Below are 22718 nucleotides of genomic sequence, written 5' to 3'. Positions count from 1 at the left end.
TCTCTCTTTTCTTCTTTGAGACAGGGTCTCACGCTCACCTAGGCTGGAGTTAAGCGGTGCAATACTGTTCACTGTAGCCTCCACCTCCTGGGCTCAAGCAATCCTCCCATCTCCGTCTCCTAAGTTGCTGCGGAGGCACGTGCCATTGCACCCCTCTAATATTTTTTATTTTCATAGAGATGGAGTCTCACTATGTTGCCCAGGCTGGTATCAAACTCCTGGGCTCAAGCAATCCTCCTTCCTCAGGGGAAGGAATTTATCATGCTGGGATGATAAACTGTTTCATAACTTTGTAGTGGTCATGCTTAAAGGATCAGATATGTTTGTCAAAACTTGCAGAGCGTGCTGAAAGAATTTCTACTCCATATAAACAGTACATTCCATTTTTCTTATTTATTTATTCATTTATTTTTAATTTTATTTATTTATTTATTTATTTTTTGAGACGGAGTTTCGCTCTTGTTACCCAGGCTGGAGTGCAATGGCGCGATCTCAGCTCACCGCAACCTCCGCCTCCTGGGTTCAATCAATTCTCCTGCCTCAGCCTCCCTAGTAGCTGGGACTACAGGCACGCGCCACCATGCCCAGCTCATTCTTTGTATTTTTAGTAGAGACGGGGTTTCACCATGTTGACCAGGATGGTCTCGATCTCTTGACCTCGTGATCCACCCGCCTTGGCCTCCCAAAGTGCTGGGATTACAGGCTTGAGCCACCGTGCCCAGCTATTTATTTTTTTAAAGATAGGGTTTCACTATGTTGGCCAGGCTGGTTTTGAAATCCTGACCTCAGGTGATCCACCCACCTCAGCCTCCCAAAGTGCTAGGATTACAAGTGTGAGCCACCGCACCCGGCTTCCTTTTCATTTTTTTTTTTTTTTTTTTTTTTTGAGTCGGAGTTTCGCTCGTTACCCAGGCTGGAGTGCAATGGCGCGATCTCGGCTCACCGCAACCTCCGCCTCCTGGGTTCAGGTAATTCTCCTGCCTCAGCCTCCTGAGTAGCTGGGATTACAGGCACACGCCACCATGCCCAGCTGATTTTTTTGTATTTTTAGTAGAGACAGGGTTTCACCATGTCGACCAGGATGGTCTCGAACTCTCGACCTCGTGATCCACCCGCCTTGGCCTCCCAAAGTGCTGGGATTACAGGCTTGAGCCACCGCGCCCGGCCATTTTTTTTTTTAAGACAGAGTCTCGCCGGGCGCGGTGGCTCAAGCCTGTAATCCCAGCACTGTGGGAGGCCGAGGGGGGTGGATCACGAGGTCAAGAGATCGAGACCATCCTGGTCGACATGGTGAAACCCCGTCTCTACTAAAAATACAAAAAATTAGCTGGGCATGGTGGCGCGTGCCTGTAATCCCAGCTACTCAGAAGGCAGAGGCAGGAGAATTGCCTGAACCCAGGAGGCAGAGGTTGCGGTGAGCCGATATCGCGCCATTGCACTCCAGCCTGGGTAACAAGAGCGAAACTCCATCTCAAAAAAAAAAAGAAAGCAAAGTAATAGGCCGGGCATGATAGCTCATGCCTGTAATCCCAGCACTTTGGGAGGCCGAGGTGGGTGGATCACCAGGTCAAGAGTTCAAGACCATCCTGGCCAACATGGTGAAACCCCATCTCTACTAAGAATAGCCAGTTTCTTTACTGCAAACTATTTTATCAGCGAGGTCTTTATGACCTGTAGCTTGGGTTGACCTCCTATCTCATCCTGTGACTTAAAATGTCTGATTTTTGTGTGTGTGTGTGTGTGTGTGTGTGTGTGTGTTTTTTTTTTTTTTTTTTTTGAGACGGAGTTTTGCTCTTGTTACCCAGGCTGGAGTGCAATGGCACGATCTCGGCTCACTGCAACCTCCGCCTCCTGGGTTCAGGCAATTCTCCTGCCTCAGCCTCCTGAGTAGCTGGGATTACAGGCACGCGCCACCATGCCCAGCTGATTTTTTGTATTTTTTAGTAGAGACAGGGTTTCACCATGTTGACCAGGATGGTCTCGATCTCTTGACCTCGTGATCCACCCGCCTCGGCCTCCCAAAGTGCTGGGATTACAGGCTTGAGCCACCATGCCCAGCTTTTTTTTTGAGACGGAGTTTCTTGTTACCCAGGCTGGAGTGCGATGGCACGATCTCGGCTCACCGCAACCTCCGCCTCCTGGGTTCAGGCGATTCTCCTCCTCAGCCTCCTGAGTAGCTGGGATTACATGCATGTGCCACCATGCCCAGCTAATTTTTTGTATTTTTAGTAGAGATGGGGTTTCACCATGTTGACCAGGATGGTCTCGATCTCTTGACCTCGTGATCCACCCGCCTCGGCCTCCCAAAGTGCTGGGATTACAGGCTTGAGCCACCGCGCCCGGCCCTAAAATGTCTGATTTACTAAGAATGCAGCCCAGCAGGTCTTGGCCTTATATTACCCCATTCCTATTCAAGATGGAGTCACTCTGGTTCAAACACCGTCTGACAAGATCATGCCCCAAACCCTCCCAGGTCAGAGTCCAAGCCAAAGACCCCTCAATCCATCCGTAGGACCTCTGGTCTCATCCCCTGCCCCCAGATTCACCCCCTCACCCCTCACTTCCTTCAAGTCTTTCTTTCCTTCTTTCTTTTTTTTAAGACGGGGTTTCACCATGATGGCCAGGCTGGTTTTGAACTCCTGGCCTCAGGTGATCCACCCACCTCGGCCTCCCAAAGTGCTAGGATTACAGGGGTGAGCCGCCCTCCGTGCCTGGCTCAACTCTTTCTTTCTTTCTTTCTTTTTTTCTTTTAGAGATAGAGTTTCACTCTGTCGCCCAGGCTGGAGTGCAGTGACCTGATCTCAGTTTACTGAAGCCTCTGCCTCCTGGGTTCAAGCGATTCTCCTGCCTCAGCCTCCCAAACAGCTGGGATTGCAGGTGTGTACCACCACGCCCGGCTAATGTTTGTATTTTTAGTAAGGATGGAGTTTCAACATGTTGGTCGTGCTGGTCTCAAACTCCTGACCTCAGATGATCTGCCCACCTCAGCCTCCCAAAGTGCCGGGATTACAGGCGTGAGCCACCACCCCACCCCTGACGGCCTCTTCAAGTCTTTCATAAAAGACTCCACATCAGCTGATGTCTGTTCTGGCCACCCAGTCTGAAACCAGAACCTCCTCCAGGAGCACACCTCGTCCCCTGCTGAAGCTTCCTCTGGGCCACCAGAAGGACCAGATCATTGTTTTCTTCTTTGCTTATTGTCTCTCCCCGAGCCAGAGCATCAGCTCCTAAAGGACGGGGAGTTTTTCGTTTTGTTGACTGTTGTGTCTCCTTAAAACGGTACCTGGCATGCAGTAAGCGTCCAATATTTGCTAAATGACTGACTGAATAAATGATATCCTACGTCTACAACCTGGTCTCCACATGGTCTGGTTTTGGCACAGATTTCTTCCCCAGGGTAGGGAGGCAGAGCACATCCACTGACTCAGCAGATGGTTAATGCTCACTTGATTCTTTTGTTTATTCTTGTTCCCTAAGGGATTTCTGCAAGGGGAAAAGATGCCAGCAAACTAAGGATATTCAAAAGTCGGGGAGAAAGAAGGGAGCCAGAGACAAGGAAGACCCTGGCTTTTTACTGGGCCTGGTGGGTGCTGGGCTCTGCCAGGGACCGATCAGAGAGGAATCTGCCCAGGATCTAGGCTAGCTGGGGGATAGACACTAAATAAATGTGACTGTAGACATGAGGGCTTCCCAGAGGAGGTGATATTTGGACAACAGCATGTGCACAGGCCCAGGGGTGGGAAAGCGTATGGCCTGTTCATGAAACTTCAGTAACATGTTCTGGCCTCCCCGCCCCACTTAAGTGCTCTGGAGATGGAGAAGTCACCTGAGACACTCACGAGGTTACATCTTGCTTGCTCAGGACTGCAGGCGCCGTGACTCAGCCGAGGTTAAAGACTTCTGTGACTCCAGAATCCATTTCTGTCTCTTAGCAAGTAATGACTCACTCTCTAGTCTTGCTTTGTTTACAGATCCCCAATACAAGACACACTGGTTAAAACAACAATAAAAACAAGCTAGCAGTGGCTAGTCTCGGTAAATATAGCTGACAAAGGAATAACAACTGAACAACAAAAATCACTCTAATGAATTTAAAAATGAAAAAATTAATTTTGGGCCACAAAAGTTTTGGCACAAAAATAGGCCAAAGTGTTCACAACGGTGGATATCCAAATGGCTAAGGGGCATATAAAAAGAGGCACAATATCTGCGTTCACCAGGTCACCGCAGACGACAGCTACACTGTGATGTGACTTCACAAGCAGAACGGCTAACTTGGCAAAGATGGAGCAATGAATGAAACTGACAAAACTGTCGGCAGGTGTGTAAAATGGTACACCCACTTTGGAAAAAGCTCTGGCAGTTTCTAACAAAACTAAATATACACCTACGCATAAGATCCAGCAAAGGCCAGGTATGGTGGCTCACACTTGTAATCCCAGCACTCTAAGAGGTCAATATCGGAGGATCACTTGAGGCCAGGAGTTTGATACCAGTCTGAACAACACAGAGAGGCTCCCATCTCTATGAAACTGAAAACAATTAGCCCAGCATGGCAGCACACACCTGTAGTCCCAGCTACTCAGAAAGCTGAGGTGGATCACTTGAACCCAGGAGATTGAGGCTACAGTGAGCTGTGATTACGCCACTGCACTCCAGCCTCGGTTACAGAGTGTCTCTTAAAAAATCAAAAATTCCAGCTACACAAGAGGAATTCTACAATGTAGACACTAAAAGACATGTTTAAGAATCTCCATAGCAGATTTATTCATAATAGTCCAGAACCAAAAGAGCCCAAATGCCCATCAACAGGTGAATGGATAGACTGCGATATATACTTCTAGAAACCAAAAAAAAAAAAAAAATTCTGAGCTCCTCAACCGATTGAATAAATCCCCCCTCTTCCCCAAGGGGATTCCAAAGACACTTGAAAAGCTAGTTCAGGCCATGATGGGAAGGGAAGTGGGACAAGCCTCATTTAAAACCCCCCTCCCGTTGAAGTTGTGGCACAACTGACCAGCATTAACATGAAAATATACATCATGAGACTGACAAAACAGACTCTCTGTAGCACTGAGATACCAAATTCCAACCTGAGTCTGGTATAGCATCACAGGACAGATAACAGGCTCTGAAAGAAATGAAAGAATTTCACCCCAAATTATATTCTTCCACATATTCTGGAATGGCCCTGCAATGCCCTCTCTAGTGTGGGAAATTTGCATGTGTGGAGAGTCTCCCTCCCTTTCTGAGTCTTTTCCTGATTAAGGAGAGATTTGACTAAGAGTCTGACACCTTTTAAAGTCCTAAAAGAGACATTTACCATCTATTCTTTCTGAAGCCTGCTACTCAGAGGCTTCATCTGCATAATAAGAACTCTGGCTTCCACAAGCCCCCTTATCTTAACTCAAGTATTTCTTTCTGACATCAACTCTTTGGGCAAAGCTTAACTCTTTCAACTAACGGCCAATCAGAACATCTTTGAATCGGCAGGGCGGGTGTCTCACGCCCGTAATCCCAGAACTTTAAGAGGTCGAGGCAGGTGGATCGCCTGAGCGTAGACAACACGGTGAAAGCCCATCTCTCCAAGAAATAAAGAAAATTAGCCGGGTGTGGTGGCCTACGCCAGTGGTCCCAGCTACTTGGGAGGCTGAGGTGGGAGGATCAGAGGATATTCTCAGTAAATACATCTGACAAAGGAATGGCTTGAGCCAGGTAGGCAGAGGTTGCAGTGGGCCAAGATGGTGCCACTGCACTCCAACGTGGGTGACAGAGACCTTGTTTCAAAAAAAGAAAATATTTGACCAGGCGTGATGGCTCACACCTGTAATCCCAGCACTTTGGGAAGCCGAGGCGGGCGGATTTCCTGAGCTCAGGAGTTCGAGACCAGCTTGGGCAACACGGTGAAACCCAGTCTCTACTAAAATACAAGAATTCAGCCGTGCATGGCGGCGAGGACCTGTAGTCTCAGCTACTCCAAGGCGGAGGTTGCAGTGAGCCGAGATCGCGCTACTGCACTCCAGCCTGGGCAACAGAGCAAGACTCCCTCTCAAAAATAAAAAAATAATAAAAAAAGAAAGAAAGAAATAAAATATTTGAATATATCTATGACTCATAAGCCCCCACCACCTTCTGGATGGCCGAACCAGTGTACACCTTACACGTATTAGGTGTTTGCTTGTAACTTCTGTCTCCCTAAAATGTATAAAACGAAGCTATAACCCAAACACCTTGGGCACATGTTCTCGGGATCTCTTGAGGCTGTATATTGGGCCATAGTCACTCATATTTGGCTCAGAATAAGCTCTTCAAGTATTTTAGAGTTTCGGTTTTTCCGTCAAGACAATGGAATAATTACTCGGAGGTGAAAAAGATGCAACCACAGGGATGGATCTCACAGATAAATATTGAGCAAAGGAAATTGGACATTAAAAGCACATATTGGGCTGGGCGTGGCGGTTCATGCCTGTAATCCCAGCATTTTGGGAGGCCACGGCGGATCCACCTGAGGTTGGAAGTTCTAAGCTAGCCTGGCCAACATGGCGAAACCCCGTCTCTACTAAAAATACAGAAATTAGCCGGGCGTGGTGGCGCACGCCTGTTGTCCCAGCTACTTGAGAGGCTGAGGCAGGGGAATAGCTTGAACCCGGGAGACGGAGGCTGTAGTGAGCCGAGATCGCGCTACTGTACTCCAGCCTGGGCGACAGGGCGAGACTCCATGTCACAAAAATTAAAATTAAAAAAAGTAACCTGTGTGATACACTGCACAGCTATGGACAGCAGGCGTGAAGCTTCAGGTATGAGCAAGAGGGGAGGGCTTGGGTCTGAGATTGAGCCTTGTGGAGCCTAATTCCTTTGCCTTTCAAAGAAGTCTGAGCCCCAAGTGTCTTCAAGCAAGTCCCTGCCCCTTTCTGGGACTGAGCCTCTCCATCTGTAGACTGGATCCAGGGATCCCCAAGGCCTCTCCCTACATTTCTGCCTCTTTGGGAGAGGTGGCATTTGACACCTAACCCAAGCAAGGTTTCAAGGGGCAATTCTTCCCCAGTAGCCCAGGCTGCGCACACGGGTGGGCGTAAACACGGGTGGGTGCGCACTCCTAGCACCAATCGCCCCAGGGCTCCAGCTGCATGAGAACTTCTGCACGTCTTTCACTGCCTTAGATCTCTATTTACTCGTCTGTAAAATGGAGTCAAGCGTATCTGTTGCTCAGGCTTTGGTGATACATCTCAGCGCAGTGTTCACTGAGCGCTTTCTGTGCGCCAGGGCTTTGCGATACACAGGCCATGCACACAGCAAGTGCTTAATAAATGGTGGCCGTCTTGGGGACGATTAGAATTCCCATACAGGTTGTTACGTCTTTTTTACAAGGGTCCTTGTGGTGGCCCCAAAGTTGCACGTGGGACAAACGCCAAGAGGAAAAGTAGCTCGGTGCGCGGCGGCCCGTGTTGTTTTGTTTGGGGCTGCGAGCAGAATCTGGCCGGCGCGGCTCCTTTAAGAGCGGACTGGAATGTATCAAAACAAAAAGGCCGCGCGCCCACTGGCTGCGCGCCGCACGTGACCTCACAGCTGATTTCCTGGCCCCCCCTCCTTTTTGTTGCTGCGGCCGCCGCCGCCGAGTGTCAGTTTCAGCGCCGCCGCCTGCGGTCTCCCAGGCCCGAACCAGCCCACCGCCCGCCGCCCGCCGCCCGCGCCCGCGCCCGAGCCCCGCCGCGCGCCCGAGCCCTCCCCGCGCGCCCAGGCCCCCGCCGGCGCCACTCGGGTCCCCGCGCCGCAGCCGCGCGCGCAGATGGCGCACTCGGCGGCCGCGGTGCCGCTGGGCGCGCTGGAGCAGGGCTGCCCCATCCGCGTGGAGCACGACCGCCGGCGCCGCCAGTTCACCGTCCGGCTCAACGGTAACGCTGCCCCGGCCCGCCCCCACCTTTTGTGTGCGAGCGTGCGGGGCCCGCCGGGGCAGCCCCCTAGCTGGGCGCCAGTCCCCCGCGCGCCCCCGGCCCGGCCCGGGCCCCGCCGCTTGGGAGGGCTGTTGCGAGCGCGCGCCGCGGGGTGGTCCTGGGCGGCCGGAGCTCTGGGCGCTGGCTGGGTTGCGCTCGGGGCCAGGTGGGGGCGCGGCCGGCGCTCCGGGAACGGGAACGGGCTGGGCAGGGGCGGACTTCCCCTGAGAGCAGTGGCCAGGGCGGATGGGCCCCTGGAAAAGCAGAGGCAGGAGCTGGGGCAGCGCGGGTCCCCCGTCTCAGCCGCAGGGGACCCGCACCTGCTCAGGCCCAGTTGTTCACCGCTGTTGGGCACCCACTGAGAGCTGCCGTTTGAAAGCTGTTCAGCCGTCACCTGTCCCCTTCTATGGGTGTCATACAGCTTTTTGCTGTCCCGGGACCCTTAGTCTTTCTACACTGGGGAGATTGGAAGAATCCTCCCTGCGGACCTGGAGCTGACCGCGAAAGAGGCTTTTGGTCCCGTGGCGGGTGGGAGGGCGGCGAATGGCTCTCACTATCAGACTTCAGCGGCTCTGGGACTTGCCATTTGCGTCACTTCTGTGTGCCTCAGTTTCTCCCTCTCCGCAATGAGAATAGCCCCAGTGCACACCCCATTGGATAGTTGTAAGGATGAAACACTGTAACAACTGGAAAGGATCAGACCAGCTTGTTGGGCACTAGTAAGTGCTGGTAAGCGTGGGCCGATCGTGATTCATGAAGCCAGAGAGCAAGGTCAAGTCCTTCCGTGTAGAGAAGTTTGGACTAGCCCATCCCCCAGGAGGTCAGACGGGTAGAAAATAGAACTACAAAAACCAGGGCCTTTACCCACTGTGGCCCAGCCCGCCCCAGTGGGAATGTCCAAGCTGGACCGGCCCTTAGAGGCCACTGTGCCTGTTTTCAAGAAGGGAGGGTGGAAGGCCAGGAAAGGGAAGGGCTTGCCAGAGGTCAGGCCGAGAGCCGGGGCAGAGCTGGGATGGCATCCTGACTGGTCTGACTCTCTGAACGATGGGGCTCTTGCGATCGGCACGTGGCTTCAGCCGGGAGGGACCTCTGCCAGATCTCTGATGCCATCTGGAAGGTACTGAGTGTTGAGCCAGGCCCCACTACAGCATCGTGGATGGTCTGTCACGATATCCTGACACTGTTGTGACACCCGCCCCATGTTACAGATGTGTAAGCCAAGGCTAGGCACCAGGAAGTGATTGCCCTGCATCAGCCAGAACTTCAGCGTTGGCCCAGCGGACTCTACACCAACAGGCAGAGGCTGCTTCTGCTGTGGTGCCGGCGGGCTCAGCTGGCCGTGACACCCGGGCCCTGGCCACTCAGGGAGAGAGGCCTCATGGCTTTCAGATCCTCCTTTCTGAGGTTCCAGGGCAGCCTCTGGTTCCCTTGGGGACTCGGGAAGCCCATTATTACACTCAGGGACAGAAAGAAGAGGGGAAATGTTTGTTTGTTTTTTTTCTTTCTCTTCCAAGTGGGTACAGCCAAAGGACAGCCCTCCAGAGCTGGCAGTGGTCAGAGCTGGACATGCCCAGCCTTGTTTCTAAACTTGCCCCCTTATGGAACTTACTACCCAGACGGCTGACTACAGATGTGGCTGAAGATCCCTCCAGCCAAGCCCAGGGGAGAAAGAAGGGAGGCCAGAGGCCCCCAGGGGAGAGGCTGTGCAGCATAGGGAGGGCCTCCTCTGGGCCTCCAGGCCATACTGGGTTTGGGTGTGTGTCTTGGGGCCAGAGAGGGGTTGTCTGAGTCTGGGCCCTAGCCTCCCTGAGCCGGGGAGGGGAACAGGCTGTGGTATCATTCCTGACCTGTAAGGCAAGCCTGGAGGATGGGACTGTTGTGCCCACTGAGAGATACGAACCCAGAGGCTGAGGGCTCAGGTAGTCCCGGGCTCCTGGTGCAAGAGTGTGCCTGGGCTGTCCACGTGGCAGAGCTAGACTGATTCTTTTCCTTCGAACTCTGGTTCTGAGTGAGGGAAAACGTTTAAGAAGCTTTGTTGATTAAGCACTTACAGTGTTCTAGGAGGCCCTGACCCGGAGTCACTTCATTCCATAGCCACACGGCACACGGAGAGGGAAAACTGCATTGCCCCTATATAGATGGGGAGACCGAGGCATGGGGAAGTGAAAGCACTTGCCCAAAGTCTTGCACCACAGAGGTGGAAACGCTGAGATTCACCCCGTAAGTCTTTCTTGAGTGCCTACATGTGCCAAGCCCTCCTTCAGGTGTTGGGGTCTCGTGGGGCTGACAGTTTAGAGAGGGAAATGGACAAGAAATAGAGTCAGTTTTAGCATGTCCTAGAAAACAAGGGCTCTCATGAAAAGTGCAGCAGCCAGAGGGGAGGCTGCGTCGGGGCAGGGCTGCTGTTTAGAATCATGTGTTCAGGAAGGCCCCTCCCTGGAGGGTGGCATTTAAGTGAGGACCTGAAGGGGCAAGAGATGGCGTTACAACAGGGAAGAGTGTTCAAGTGGAGGGAACAGTGACAGCAAAGGCTCTGCGGCGGCCAGTGTGTGCAGGATGGGTAGGAGGCACAGGGGCAGGTGGCCCAGGGCCTGGAAGCCAGCGTCCTGTGGGCTTGGCTTTGACTCTGAGGCACCCAGGAGGGTTCTGCTGGAGGACGGAGGGGATGCGCCAGCTCCCTCTGGCTGCTCTAAGGGGAGCAAACTCGGGGGGGCCAGGACAGAGTAGGGAGGTGGCTGCTTTACTAGTGCAGATGGTGGAAACAGGTGTGGGCAAGACATTCAGATCCCGAACAGATGTGGAAGGAAGCATGGCTGTGACTTGCTGATGGGTGATGAGAGACGGCTTGTGCTCGGGCTTGTCTGATCCCACATCCCAGTTCTGAAATGCAAGCTTGTCATCACTTTGTAGATGAGGAAACTAAGGCACACAGCCTGTAGGCAGCTAAGCCGGAATCAAGCCCCCAGCGTCCATCTGAGGATGGTTTCTGAAGGTTAGAGGCAGCTGGAAGAGACCCTCACCTCCCAGGCAGCCCCCTCCTCGGCCTTCCCTCTCTCCCTCACAGGCAGGACTGAGTATCCCACTTGCTGCAAGGGAAGAGTCAATTGAGGGTTGCAGAACCCTGGAACTTTCTGCATCCTCCCTAACCCTCATTTTACAGACAGGCAGACTGAGGCCCCAGAGAGTCAGCTGCTGCCTCTGGCCTTCCTCAGCACCCCAGATGCAGTGGAGCTGAGACCGCAGCCCCAGGTCTTGCGGGGTGCTCAGATCACAGTCCCAGTATGTATGAGGCCCCTGGCTGTGTTGGGCTGGGCTGGACCAGGGTCCTGTGGGGAGGGGAAGGACCTATGGTTGAGCTTCTCCAGGCTCACAGTCGCCTCTGCCTCACCCACCAGTGAGCCATCAACATGTGGCCCCTCCCTGATCCAGACCGTGCTTATGGAGTGCCGGAAAAGCCGGCCAGGGTGTCTGCTTGTCTTTGTTCAGTGCCACGGCTCCGGGAGCCTGGGCTCTGCCTCGTCTGCCTTGGTTTCCTCATCTGTACATTGGCGTTTTGATCTGCCAGCTCTCCTTGAGGGGTTGATGTGGGCTGAGTGGAGAAGGCAGAGGTCAACACCTTCTGCAGACTTCACATCTCTTAGGGGTCCTGCCCCTCTTCCTGACCTGCATGCTTTGGTCTTTCTCCATGATGACCTCCCCTGACAACTTCCTAGGACCCCTTTGGTCCTGAGGTTGGGGAGGGGCAGAGAGAGCGTGGGGGTACAGAGACCCAGGGATGGGTCCCCCACCAGCAGAGCAGCTTTAACTTTTCTCAGACCAGTCACAGTCCATGACGTTGGTGGGGTTGTCAGGCCCAGGAGGGAAGAGGGTGGTGGGTGATCGTCCTGGGGCAGAGAGGTGTCAGGACTGGCCTGAGATCACCTGGCAGGGTTGAGACTGGAACTGAGAGCCCTGCCCTGGGCTTGTTCCTGTGACTCCCACGTGACAAGTACTGACCCCTGTGCTAGTCTGAGGTCTGGAGCTCTCAGGGCAGCTCTTAGGGCCTAGCCCAGAAGGGGGAGGCTGTGCCCGTGTCACTGTGAGCTGAGACAGCAGGATCCACGGTGCCCAGAAGCGAGAGCATGGCCGACAGTGCTGCCCTGGTGTCCTGCTGTCCCATCATGTGGGCTGTGGGCAGCCAGGGGAGGCCTCTGGGCAGGTGATGTTTGGGCTCACCTGGAATGAGGAGGAAGGGTCCCTGGAGGCCTTGGGCAGAAAGGTGGTGGGCAGGGGCACAGCCACCAAGGCAGAGGCCAGAGAGGCAGCTGGACCCCAGGCACGTTCAGAAAGCTGTGGCTGCTGCCTTGCCGAGGGTCAGGTCAGATGAGAAACGCAAGGCGACATGGAGCCAAGGACCTTGGCTCAAGCTTTGGGGACTTGGGCATTTGCTGGCATCTCCAGGCAGATTGGGGGCAGGATGAAGAGTTGAGTACAAGGACTGGGATTGCATTTGCGGGACGTGTTATGGGTGTAGACACTTGTGACTGGGGGGCCTTTGAGGCGCAGTGCCGTGTGATCTGGCTCATGTAGGGTGTCCCTTTAAACTCGGTCTTTTCCACACATGCAGCCCCGCCACCATCCTGGCCACCCCAGACGCCCTCTGTTCCCCTTTCAGCCTGAAGAGTCTCCTTTGACTCAGCCCTATCCCCAGTCAACTCCATGCACCTCCGTGACTCTCATTCCAGGTGAGCCCAAACATCAGCCTACGGTGATCTTAGGCCGGTCCTGACGCCTCTCTGCCCCAGAGATCTCACCTGTCCTGAGATGGTCAGCACCACCCTCCTCCCTCCTGGGCCTCAGTTTCCCCATCTGTATACATGGGGCTGTGGGAATCCTGCCTGTTTAGTGGGATGGATGTGAGGATTGCCGTGTGGAGAGAGCAGAGCACAAGCCTGCCCCGTGCTGGGGCTGCACACACTTGGGCCACCACCATTCCTGTCCTGCTGTCTCCCGGAAGCCAGGGCCCAAGGCGCAGGCCCAGCTGTGGGAAGGCCAGCATGCTGGTCCAGCCAGTTGTCCACAGGTCTGCTGCAGGGCCCTAGTGTGTGACTGGCAGACAGAACAGCAGTTGTTTTAGTTGGGCAGATATTTCTTGGGTGTCTGCCCGGAGCTGGGCACCTGGAGTATGGTAGTGGCTGAGCTGTGTGACCACTGAGAGCCAACGGGAAGCAGAGAAGTTCTGAGGCCTCGCAGGGTCAGGCCCATCCATGGCCCAGGTGGCTACTCCAGAAACAGTGATCAGGGTGTGCACAGAGGAGCACTAATGAGCTTGCCAGGCTCCTTGTGTTGACCTCCCTGCTTGCCCAGGCTGGAGTGCAGTGGCATGATCTCAGCTCACTACAACCTTTGCCGCCCGGGTTCAAGCGATTCTCCTGCCTCAGCAACTTCCTATCCCAGGGCCTTTGTACTTGGTATTCTCGCCAGTGGACAGCTCATACCTCATGTGTCCTATGGGGTCCCTGTATGCCCTCTTTACAGTGGCAGCCCTGCCCTTCCCCACCCACCCCTCTTCTGATGTGTAGTGATCCTTGGCATGTGTCAGCTTGCCACCTGTGTGCCCTCATTGATGTATGTATTTATTTAGAGACAGGGTCTCATTCTGTCACCCAGGCTAGAGTGCAGTGATACAATCATGTCTCTCTGCAGCCTCGAACACCCGAGTTCAAGTGATCCTTCTGCCTCAGCCTCCCAAATAGCTGGGCCCATAGTTGTGTACCATGCTCAGCTAACTTTTTTTTTTTTTTTTTTGGATATGGAGTTTGGCTCTTCTAGCCCAGGCTGGAGTGCAATGGTGTGATCTTGGCTCACTGCAACGTCTGCCTCCCGGGTTCAAGTGATTCTCCTGCCTCAGCCTTTCAAGTAGCTGGGATTACAAGCACCTGCTACCACGCCCAGCTAATTTTTATATTTTTGTAGAGATGGGATTTCACCATGTTGGCCAGGCTGATATCGAAATCCTGACCTCAGGTGATCTACCCGCCTTGACCTCCCAAAGTGCTGGGATTACAGGAGTGAGCCACTGTGCCTGGCCTTTTTTATTTTTATTTTTGTAGAGACTGGGTCACCATGTTGCCCAGGGTGGTCTTGAACTCTTGGGCTCATGCAATCCTCCTGCCTCTGCCTCCTAAAGTGCTGGGATTACAGGCACGAGCCACCGTGCCCAGCTCCTGTATTATTTGTAATGATACTATTGTGTAATAAATAGATAAGATGTCCACGCTGGGCTGGGTGCAGTGGCTCACGCCTGTAATCCCAGCACTTTGGGAGGCCTAGGCAGGTGGATCGCCTGAGGTTGGGAGTTCAAGGCCAGCCTGGCCCGCATGGTGAAACCCTGTCTCTACTAAAAATAAAAAAAGTAGCCATGCTTGGTGGCGGATGCCTGTAATCCCAGCTACTCGGAAAACTGAGGCAGGAGAATCACTTGAACCTGGGAGGCAGAGATTGCAGTGAACTGAGATTGCACCACTGCACTCCAGCCTGGGCACAGAACCAGACCCCGTCTCAAAAAAAAAAAAAAGATCTCCATGAGGAAGAACGTCATGGGTTTTATTCACTGCTGCCTGCCCTGCAACCCAAACCCTACTGGGACATAGTAGGCCCTCAGTGAGCCTGGGGTAATTAAATGGCCAGGGTAGGTAGGCAGCTCTGTTGGTGACCAGGTCAGTCCCAAAATAGCCTCCCACTCTCTGCTTGCCTGTCCTGGATGAGTTGAATTAACCCCAGTAGGTGGGGAGCCAAGAACCACGTCCCTTGCTGTGTAGCCAGGACAGGTGGCAGTGGCCATAGCTAGGCCTTGGCCAGGGTGGTGGGCACAGCCCACAGAAGGACATTTAGGCCCACAAGGAGGCGGCGGCAGGGCCAGAGGGGGCGGGGGCTGCAAGCCTGAGCAGAGTGGGGCTGGGGAACCCTCAGCTGGGCCTGGCAGGAATGGGGGAAGGGCATTGGGCAGAGGGCAGTACCTAGGCGATGGCGGCACAGGACGTAGCAGGTCCGTCGCTGGAGCAGGAGTGGCTGTGACTCGGGGCCGTCAGGCCTGAGCTCCAGTGTCCTCTTGGCCTGTGTGTGACTTGGATCCCCAGCTCTCGGTAGTTCCGCATCTGGAAATGGGGACATGAATTGTAGCCGCTCTCCTGAGGCCTGGGGAGAATCAAAGGAGAGACCGAGGGGCAGAAAGCCTCCTTGCTGCTGCTGGCCCCGGTTCCTGTGGCCCTGGACACGTGGTTGGACCTCTTCCCCTTGTGTCACCCAGCACAGGCTTTAGGGCAGGTTCTCTGGGATTTTGAAGCTAAAACACATGAAGCATGGTGTGCTTTTAAAGAGTGGAGAAGGACGCGTGGCGATGAGCGTCTTTCAGGGCCAGCATGGTGAGTTTCCCACCTGGGGCCCTGTGCCCGGGCTGTGCCCCACACACCTTCCCTATACGGCCCCCTAACGGCCTCCCTAACGGCCCCACCCAGCTTGTTCATTTCCTTCACACACTTGGAGCTCCCTGAAGCTGGATACCTCGCGATAGTCCGAGACTCCCCTTTCCCCGCTTGACCACATCCGAGCCATCAGCAAATCCTGCTGGCTGTGCTTTGAAAACCCATCCAGTCAAAACCCTGTTCCACACAGCCCTGCTGCCCTGCCCTGGTCTGTGCCCCATCTTCACCCTCGGGACTCCCGCCCCCCATCAGTTCTCCTCACGGTAGCAGCAGGATCCTGTGCAGTCATGAATCACATCTGTCCTTTTGCTGATGGCCTTCCGGTGGCACCCAGCTCAGATGGCTTAGGAGGCTCTGCGGGACCTGCCCTATCACCTCCCTGCCTCACCGCTCCACTCTAGCTACCCCTCATTCAGGCCCACTCCTGTCTCCACCTGCCCCCATTCCCTGGCATCCTACACATCCGCTTGATTTTCATGTCTATTCCCTTTCTCCCTGTTTCATGAGGGCGTGACTCCTTGCCTGGCTTGTTCGTTGCTGCATTCCCAGCATCTGAAACCGTACCTGGGGCTCAGTAAATATTTGGTGGATGGTGGGTGGGCTAATGGATGGCTCGGTAAGTGGACAAAAAGACGAGACCCTAAAAACTGTGGTTGGGCCAGGTGCGGTGGCTCACACCTGTAATCCAAGCACTTTGGAGGCCAAGGCGGGCGGATCACCTGAGGTCGGGAGTTCAAGACCAGCCTGACCAACATGGTGAAACCTCGTCTTTAAAAAAAACAAAACAAAACTGTGGTTGGAAGAACTTGAGTTCATTGTTTGCCCAGCGGGAGTTTGGGGTGGGCTGCAGGCCCGGTGGAGTGTGAAGGCCCGTTTACCATTGCCTCCTGTGTCCAGCGTCCGTTTGTCACGGACTCTGCCAACAGGCCTCTGATCTTGCCCGCCGCGTCTCTGGCAGGGTCTGGCAGGTGATCCCGTGCGTGGCGCAGCCCTGTCTCTCTTGTCTCTGTGCTCTGCCTTCATTGCAGATTTGCTGAACCCTGTTCTGTGTCCAGTGCTAGGTCCCGGGACTCCCAGATCCAGGGCTGTGGTGGGGTGCGGATGCAGAGAGCCGGCGTACAGAGGGGGTGGCAGGGCCCTGAGGTGCTGGGACTGACACAGTAGCAAAGGTTCACATGGGGCTTGAGTGTTCCAGGCACTGCTCTCAGCGTGTCACAGAGGTTAGCTCATTCAATCCTCTAAACTAGGCGTTCCCAAGCTTTTTACACGGGGCCAGTTCACTGTCCCTCAGACCGCTGGAGGGCCGCCACATACTGTGCTCCTCTCACTGACCACCAATGAAAGAGGTGCCCCTTCCTGAAGTGCGGTGGGGGGCCGGATAAATGGCCTCAGGAGGCTGCATGCGGCCCGCGGGCCGTAATTTGGGGATGCCTGCTCTAAACCATCCTTTGAAGGACATTTTATTATAGCCCCACTTTATGGATGAGGAAACTGAGGCACTGAGAGGTTATTCAGGATTCAGCTGTCGCAGGTGAATGGCTCCAAATGCCTGTCTCTTCACCCCGGCCTCTGTGCCTGAGTCCACTGGGATAGGAGTCTCTATGGGCTTACCTGTCTCCACAACCCCCAGGATGTCATGACCGGGCCGTCCTGCTCTATGAGTACGTGGGCAAGCGGATCGTGGACCTGCAGCACACCGAGGTCCCAGATGCCTACCGTGGGCGCGGCATTGCCAAGCACCTCGCCAAGGTAGGGCAGGCAGGCAGCAGGGCCAGGCGGGGTTGGGGACATGGGGGCTGCCACCCGCTGTCGGAGGAGATGGTGGCCCAGGTAGTGAGTCCAGCCTGCTCTTGGCCCTGGCTCCTGTTCTGCGAGCCCCAGGCGTGGCTGAGCCTCCAGGGTCCCCACACACCTCTTGTGTGGCAGGTGCTCCACAGGAGCCTGATTCTGTCCTGGGGCCCCGGGCCTGGCCTGTAGTAAGTGCTCAGTCAGGCTTGTAGAACCGATGGATGACTGTTGGGTACATTGGCTCCCAGCCATTCTGGCCCCATCCCTTCATCCCCACCACATCCCAAACCCCAGGCTGCCTGGAGAGCAGGTTTGGGCTTCATGAGGGGAGTTCCAGCCAGAGCGGAGAATGAGGAGAATGAGCGTCAGTCCCCTGAGGGCCGCCGCTGGGACTTAGCTGGGCCCTCTGCCGGCTTCCCCTCCTCCACCCCCACCCCGCCAGGAGAATTGCAAGCAACCTTTGCCCTCCGTACTGCCTGGGGCACTGCCGCCTGGGGCATGGGGCTTGTGCCTCCCTGGGGAGACGTAATGTGTTTTTTCCCTGTGCACTGGGCCAGTCTGTGGGGATCATGCCAGATGAGGCTGAAACTCGACAGTGACTGACCTGGGCAAAGTGGGAGGGCAGTCTGGGAGCCGGGGCCTGGGGAGGGAGCAGACGATGCCACCTCCCGGTGCCAGCTGCAGGCCCTGACCACTCTCCCCTCTGCCCGGCTGCTCCCAGGCTGCCCTGGACTTCGTGGTGGAGGAGGACCTGAAGGCCCATCTCACCTGCTGGTACATCCAGAAGTACGTCAAGGAGAACCCCCTGCCGCAGTACCTGGAGCGCCTGCAGCCGTAACCCCGGCCCGCGGGCGGGAGCGCTCCCTGCCGGACCCTTCCACGGGCCCTCGCCTGGCCCCGCGTGCTCTCAGGAACCTGCTCCCACTGGGAACAGACTCAGAGTTATTTTTGTAAGGACACTCATCTGTGCCCCACATCCAGATTTCTGGAGGCGGCTGACCAATGATGGGCAGTGACCCGGTCACCAAGGCGGAGAGGAGGCCGGGTGGTCCCCGCTGCTCCCACTCTGCAGAGACCAGCAGCTTCTCGGGAAGCCTGCGGGGAGCATGCGGGGGCTAGGGCCAGCCTGCATCCCGCCCGCCAGGCTCCACTCAGAGATCAGGAGGCCCAGGGCGGGACCCCTGCTGCCACCTCTCCTGGGCCTGTGTTCTTTCTGGAAATTGCAAGGGTGTGCCCCAGAGTCAAGAGGAGCAATAAGAAACCTCGTGTGCCAGCTTCTGAGGGTGGCAATGCCAGACCCCGCCTGCCACCAGCGCTGCCCTCGTCCCTATCTCAGACCCCAGGCCCGGTGCAGGCAGGGCCCCAGAAAGGGGCGGCTCTCCCTGTCAGAGACCAGGAGAGTAAAGGCTGAGCACTGGGCCAGGCTCAGCCACATGTGCGATTCACACCTGTGAACACACACACGCATAGGATGCAGCTGTGGGCGGGCCGGTGGCGCGTGCCGTGGGTGCTTTCCTCTCCTTGGTACCCCCATATATCTTTTTGGCCTCTTGTGTGTAGGTTCTGCAGGATACCGAGGCCCCGTCCCCATGGGCTGCTGTCCCCTGTACCCCTGTCGTCTGGGAGCAGCTCTAAGGGGCCTGAGCAACTGCAGTCCTGCCCCTTGCTGGCCTTGGCCACCTGCCTGGGCCTTCTCCAAGGAGATGCCTTGGAGCTGGGGGTGGGAGAGAGGCGAACTGTTCTCCAGAAACCACCCTCAGCGTCAAAGAGGAAGAAGCATACCAGCCGCAGGGACTTCTGTGCGCTGCCAGTCATCGGTGTCCTTTCGTGGCTGCGCATAGCCAGGCACAATCACTGCCCACCGGCCCAGGCTCCTCCCCAACCCAGCCTTCCTGGGTGCAGCCTGGGAGACACCAGCACGCTTTGGTGGGACCAGCTCTCTGGGACACACTGGCTTCCCCTGGGGCTGGCTCAGGTCCTGCCCTCTTGTGTCAGCTTTAACAAGGGTCACATTCATCCCTGTTCCTCTGTGGGGCTAGAGGGCCACCCTGTAGCCAGGGGCCCTTTAGGGCCAAGACATTTGTCAGTTAACACTACATCCCTTGGGAGTGATGCATCCCCACCAGGCTTCTGGTGGTGTCAGGCTGGGCTCTGGGCAGTACAGGGAGAGGTTGATCAGGACCCCAGGACCCTGATGCCTTCCTCCTCCCTCATTCAGGGGCGCTGGTTGCCATGGTGACTTCTCCCTTTGACTCCATGCGCAGGCGCTGGCTGCTCTGTGGTTGCATTTTCCATTCACCTCCTTGCTACTCCCAGTCTTGGCACTGAGACACCTCGCGTTCCTTCTCCAGCCACAGCAGCTCAGGCCTTCCTGCCAGGCCACAGGACCATGGAAATCTGCATGTGCTCCCTGCCGGTGGGGGTCCCCGAGCCCAAGTCTCCTTAAAACCCCTGCTGTGAGTCACAGTGGGGACCAGTAGGGGTCACCATCCTGAGCAGCCCCCCCATCCCTGCCCCTTGCCCTTTGGCACATGCTCCCGCCCTGACCTCCAGGAAGTCAGCTCCGTTTGCAAAGGGCTTGTGTGACAGGTCGGAGAAGGCCCTGGGCCTCCAGGGAGACACAGCTGGCAGGAGGCGGGCTCAGCTGCTCCCAGTCCCCTCCAAGGCTGGGGTGGCCCGTTGCTGGCAGAGTGTAAGGAAAGAGCAGAGGATGGGCAGCCAGGCCTGGGCCTTCCCCTTACTGTCCCGGGGCAGCTGGGCTGGGGGCTGCCTTTCCCCTCCCTAAGGTCACCCCCTTTCCATCTGCACGTCCCTCCCCAAGTTCAAGCACATACTCCATCATGACCATGGAGGGGCTCGGTGAGCTGGGGCTGTCCCTGTGGCCTCCAGGCCATCCACAGGCGGGTTCCCTGCAGTGGCGGCACAGGGAGCCCTCACAGGAGGCCCTGAGGGCAGCGTGGATGTTGAGGACCAGGAGGGAATGGGCCTGGCCCACCCTGTTCCTGCTCCAACTGGATTCCTCCCCCATGTTCAAGCAGGTGACTCCATCTATCCCGCCCACAACACGCTTATACTCGAACCAGGAGGCGTGGGACTGTGGAGGCCTGCCCAGGCCGTGCGCCCGGGGACAGAGGCCAGGGCTTTCTGAGGAGACCTGATCCAAGCTCCCGCAGTTAGGACCTGAGCCGCCTCGCCTTGGGCTGCCTTAAAGCACTGCTGACACCCCGGGGGTTTCACGGGGCCTGACCCAGGGTCTTCAGCAGAGCAATAACCACATCTCCCCAGGTTGGGTCGCCACAGACACCCTGCCCCGGAGCCCCCAGCCCATCCTGTCTGGTGCTACACTGCCTGACAGCCCAGCCTCACCCCTCCCCGTCCTGGGTCACCTGGGAGTCCTTGGTGAGGACGCCGCCACGTGGGGCCGGTTTATGCAGCTGGGTGAGAACCAGGGCGGGGCGGGGGATGCTCGGGGGCCCTGAGGTCTCCCACAGAGCTGCTCTCCTGCCCGCCGCACCCTGTGGGGTTCTCTTTCTTGCCAGGTCAAAATGGGCAGTGACTTGTGCCTTCCCTCCTCAGGCCCGTGGTGGGGTGTGGGCCCAGCTTGTTCCTGGACCGCCCCCTTCCTCACTGCAAGCTCCTCCATGGGTCTCAAAGGAACGTTTCTGTAAAAGGTGTGGCCTGGCGTGCAGTGCTGTCCCCGAACTGTCGCTCCCCGCAAAGCAACCTGCTGCTCGGCCCTGGCCTTAAACCGGTGGGGAGAGGGAGGCAGACTTCCCTGCCTGGTGTCTGGCGGTTTCTCAGTTGGTCCTCAGCACAGCCTTCAGTGTGGAGGGTGATACCCTGAGTGGCACTGGGGCTCGGCTGAGGTCCTCCCACAGGATAACGGGGACCCCAGGCCCCACACCACAGTTCCCAACCACCTCCAGGTGTAAAATGCGCCCCAAGACCGCAGCATGGCTTTGTGGGATTTCCTAGGAATGGGCAGTGATGCCACCTGCAGCCTTTGGGATTCCTGGTCCAGTGCAGGGAGGTGAGGCCCAGCCTCGTGCTGACACATGCCCTTCGGGGAAAGCTGTGGCCAATATTTCTAAAACAAGTGAAAATCTTGCACCGTGCCCAGGGCCACATCTCATTCTGTCCCAGCTCCCAAGGGAGGGAACAGCCCGTCGGAGGACAGCTTCTCGTTCCCACTTGGGGTTACGTGGCTGCCCGGAAGGAAGGAAATGGCCAGGCCTGTTGCAGTCGTACTCCACTTCATCTTCACGGCAGCCCCGAGACATGCCCATTATTAGGCCCATTGGACGGATGGGACCGAGGCTCAGAGTTGGGTCACAGGCCAAAGCCCACGCTGATCCAAGGTCCAGCCCAGCTCCGGTCCTCCTGGTGGCGTGCAGCTTGTGTGATAAGGGTTCTCATGTCTGCCTGCGGTGACAGATGGCCTCGAAAGCAATAAACAAAACTTCCAGCAACTTCGACACTCAGCTTCCTGGTTGCAGCAGGTCCTGCCTCAAGCCCTAAGCCGAGCAGCTGGTCAGGAGTGCCGGGCTGGTGGGGAGATGGCTGAATCACCTGCGAAGCCGGGGTCGTAAGCGGGAATATTCGTGGAGCCCCTGACCGTATACTCAAGCCGCTCTTCCTCAGTTCAGGGTTCTTGGATTTGCTCAAGTCCACCCAAATATCCTTTTACGATTCTCAGGGTCCCACTCCTTCCAGATCAAATGCCCTAAACGTTACGTAAGAGTTCCGGCAAGGCTGTGAATTCCACTTGCATGGTAACTGCGACCTGCAGGGTCGGATTTAGGGTTTGTTTTCAGTTGTATTGGTCTTAGAGCTACACGATATTAAAGAGATTTTTCTGGTTATCAAAGATGCTCTCTGGTTTTCTGTCCGTGCCTTGAGCTGGGTTTGTCACTTCTGACTCCGGTGTGGTCAGAAGCCACCAGTCTCTCCAGCTGTCCCCATGACATAATGAAGGGCTGCAGCCATTTGATCTCTCAAGCCTTGCCTTCGAGACACTTCACCCCAGGCACTTACAATAGGTGATATTGTAAGGACCAGTTTTGCCGCCGAATGCTGTGATTTTCCAGGGTACCATGTCCCCTCTGCCAGTGAGGTCATGGCTGTGTTCCAGCCCAAGCCAGGCAGATAACCAATCCTGATTTCCAGCATTAAGGGTCTATTTCTAGGAAGTCCTTCCCACTAGCAAGGACATTATCAGTCAGTGAAGAGTGGAACTGGTTATGAAAACTGTTGGATGGCCGGGCGCGGTGGCTCATGCCAGTTATCCCAACACTTTGGGAGGCTGAGGCAGACAGATCACAAGGTCAGGTGTTCAAGACCAACCTGACCAACATGGCAAAATCCCATCTGTACTAAAAATACAGAAAAAATCAGCTGGGCGTGATGGTGGGCATTTGTAAACCCAGCTACTGAGGAGGCTGAGGCAGGAAAATCGCTTGAACCCAGGAGGCAGAGGTTGCAGTGATCTTAGATCGTGCCATTGCACTCCAGCTTGGACAACAGAGCAATATTCCAT

At 55.8% G+C, this 22718-nt stretch overlaps 1 protein-coding gene across 1 annotated transcript; it reads left to right on the top strand.

The window, feature by feature from the left end:
- Window positions 1-7626: 7626 nt before the first annotated feature.
- On the top strand, window positions 7627-22049 carry NATD1 (N-acetyltransferase domain containing 1). The gene is made up of 3 exons (XM_039476160.2): window positions 7627-7892; window positions 17025-17143; window positions 17904-22049. The coding sequence occupies exons 1-3, from the start codon at window positions 7787-7789 to the stop codon at window positions 18018-18020; spliced, it is 342 nt and encodes a 113-aa protein (XP_039332094.1). The 5' UTR covers window positions 7627-7786; the 3' UTR covers window positions 18021-22049.
- Window positions 22050-22718: the final 669 nt, after the last annotated feature.

Source organism: Saimiri boliviensis, chromosome 17 (assembly GCF_048565385.1).
Source record: "Saimiri boliviensis isolate mSaiBol1 chromosome 17, mSaiBol1.pri, whole genome shotgun sequence".
NCBI lineage: Eukaryota > Metazoa > Chordata > Mammalia > Primates > Cebidae > Saimiri > Saimiri boliviensis.
Note: the sequence above shows the minus strand (reverse complement) of the source record. Positions and strands in the feature narration are given on the sequence as shown.

Excerpts from the sequence above, each read along its gene's own strand:
- NATD1 (XM_039476160.2), top strand. The coding sequence starts at position 7,787 with ATGGCGCACTCGGCGGCCGCGGTGCCGCTGGGCGCGCTGGAGCAGGGC. Across the intron at positions 7,893-17,024 it reads GTTCACCGTCCGGCTCAACG|GATGTCATGACCGGGCCGTC; the intron begins GTAACGCTGCCC and ends CACAACCCCCAG. Across the intron at positions 17,144-17,903 it reads TTGCCAAGCACCTCGCCAAG|GCTGCCCTGGACTTCGTGGT; the intron begins GTAGGGCAGGCA and ends GGCTGCTCCCAG.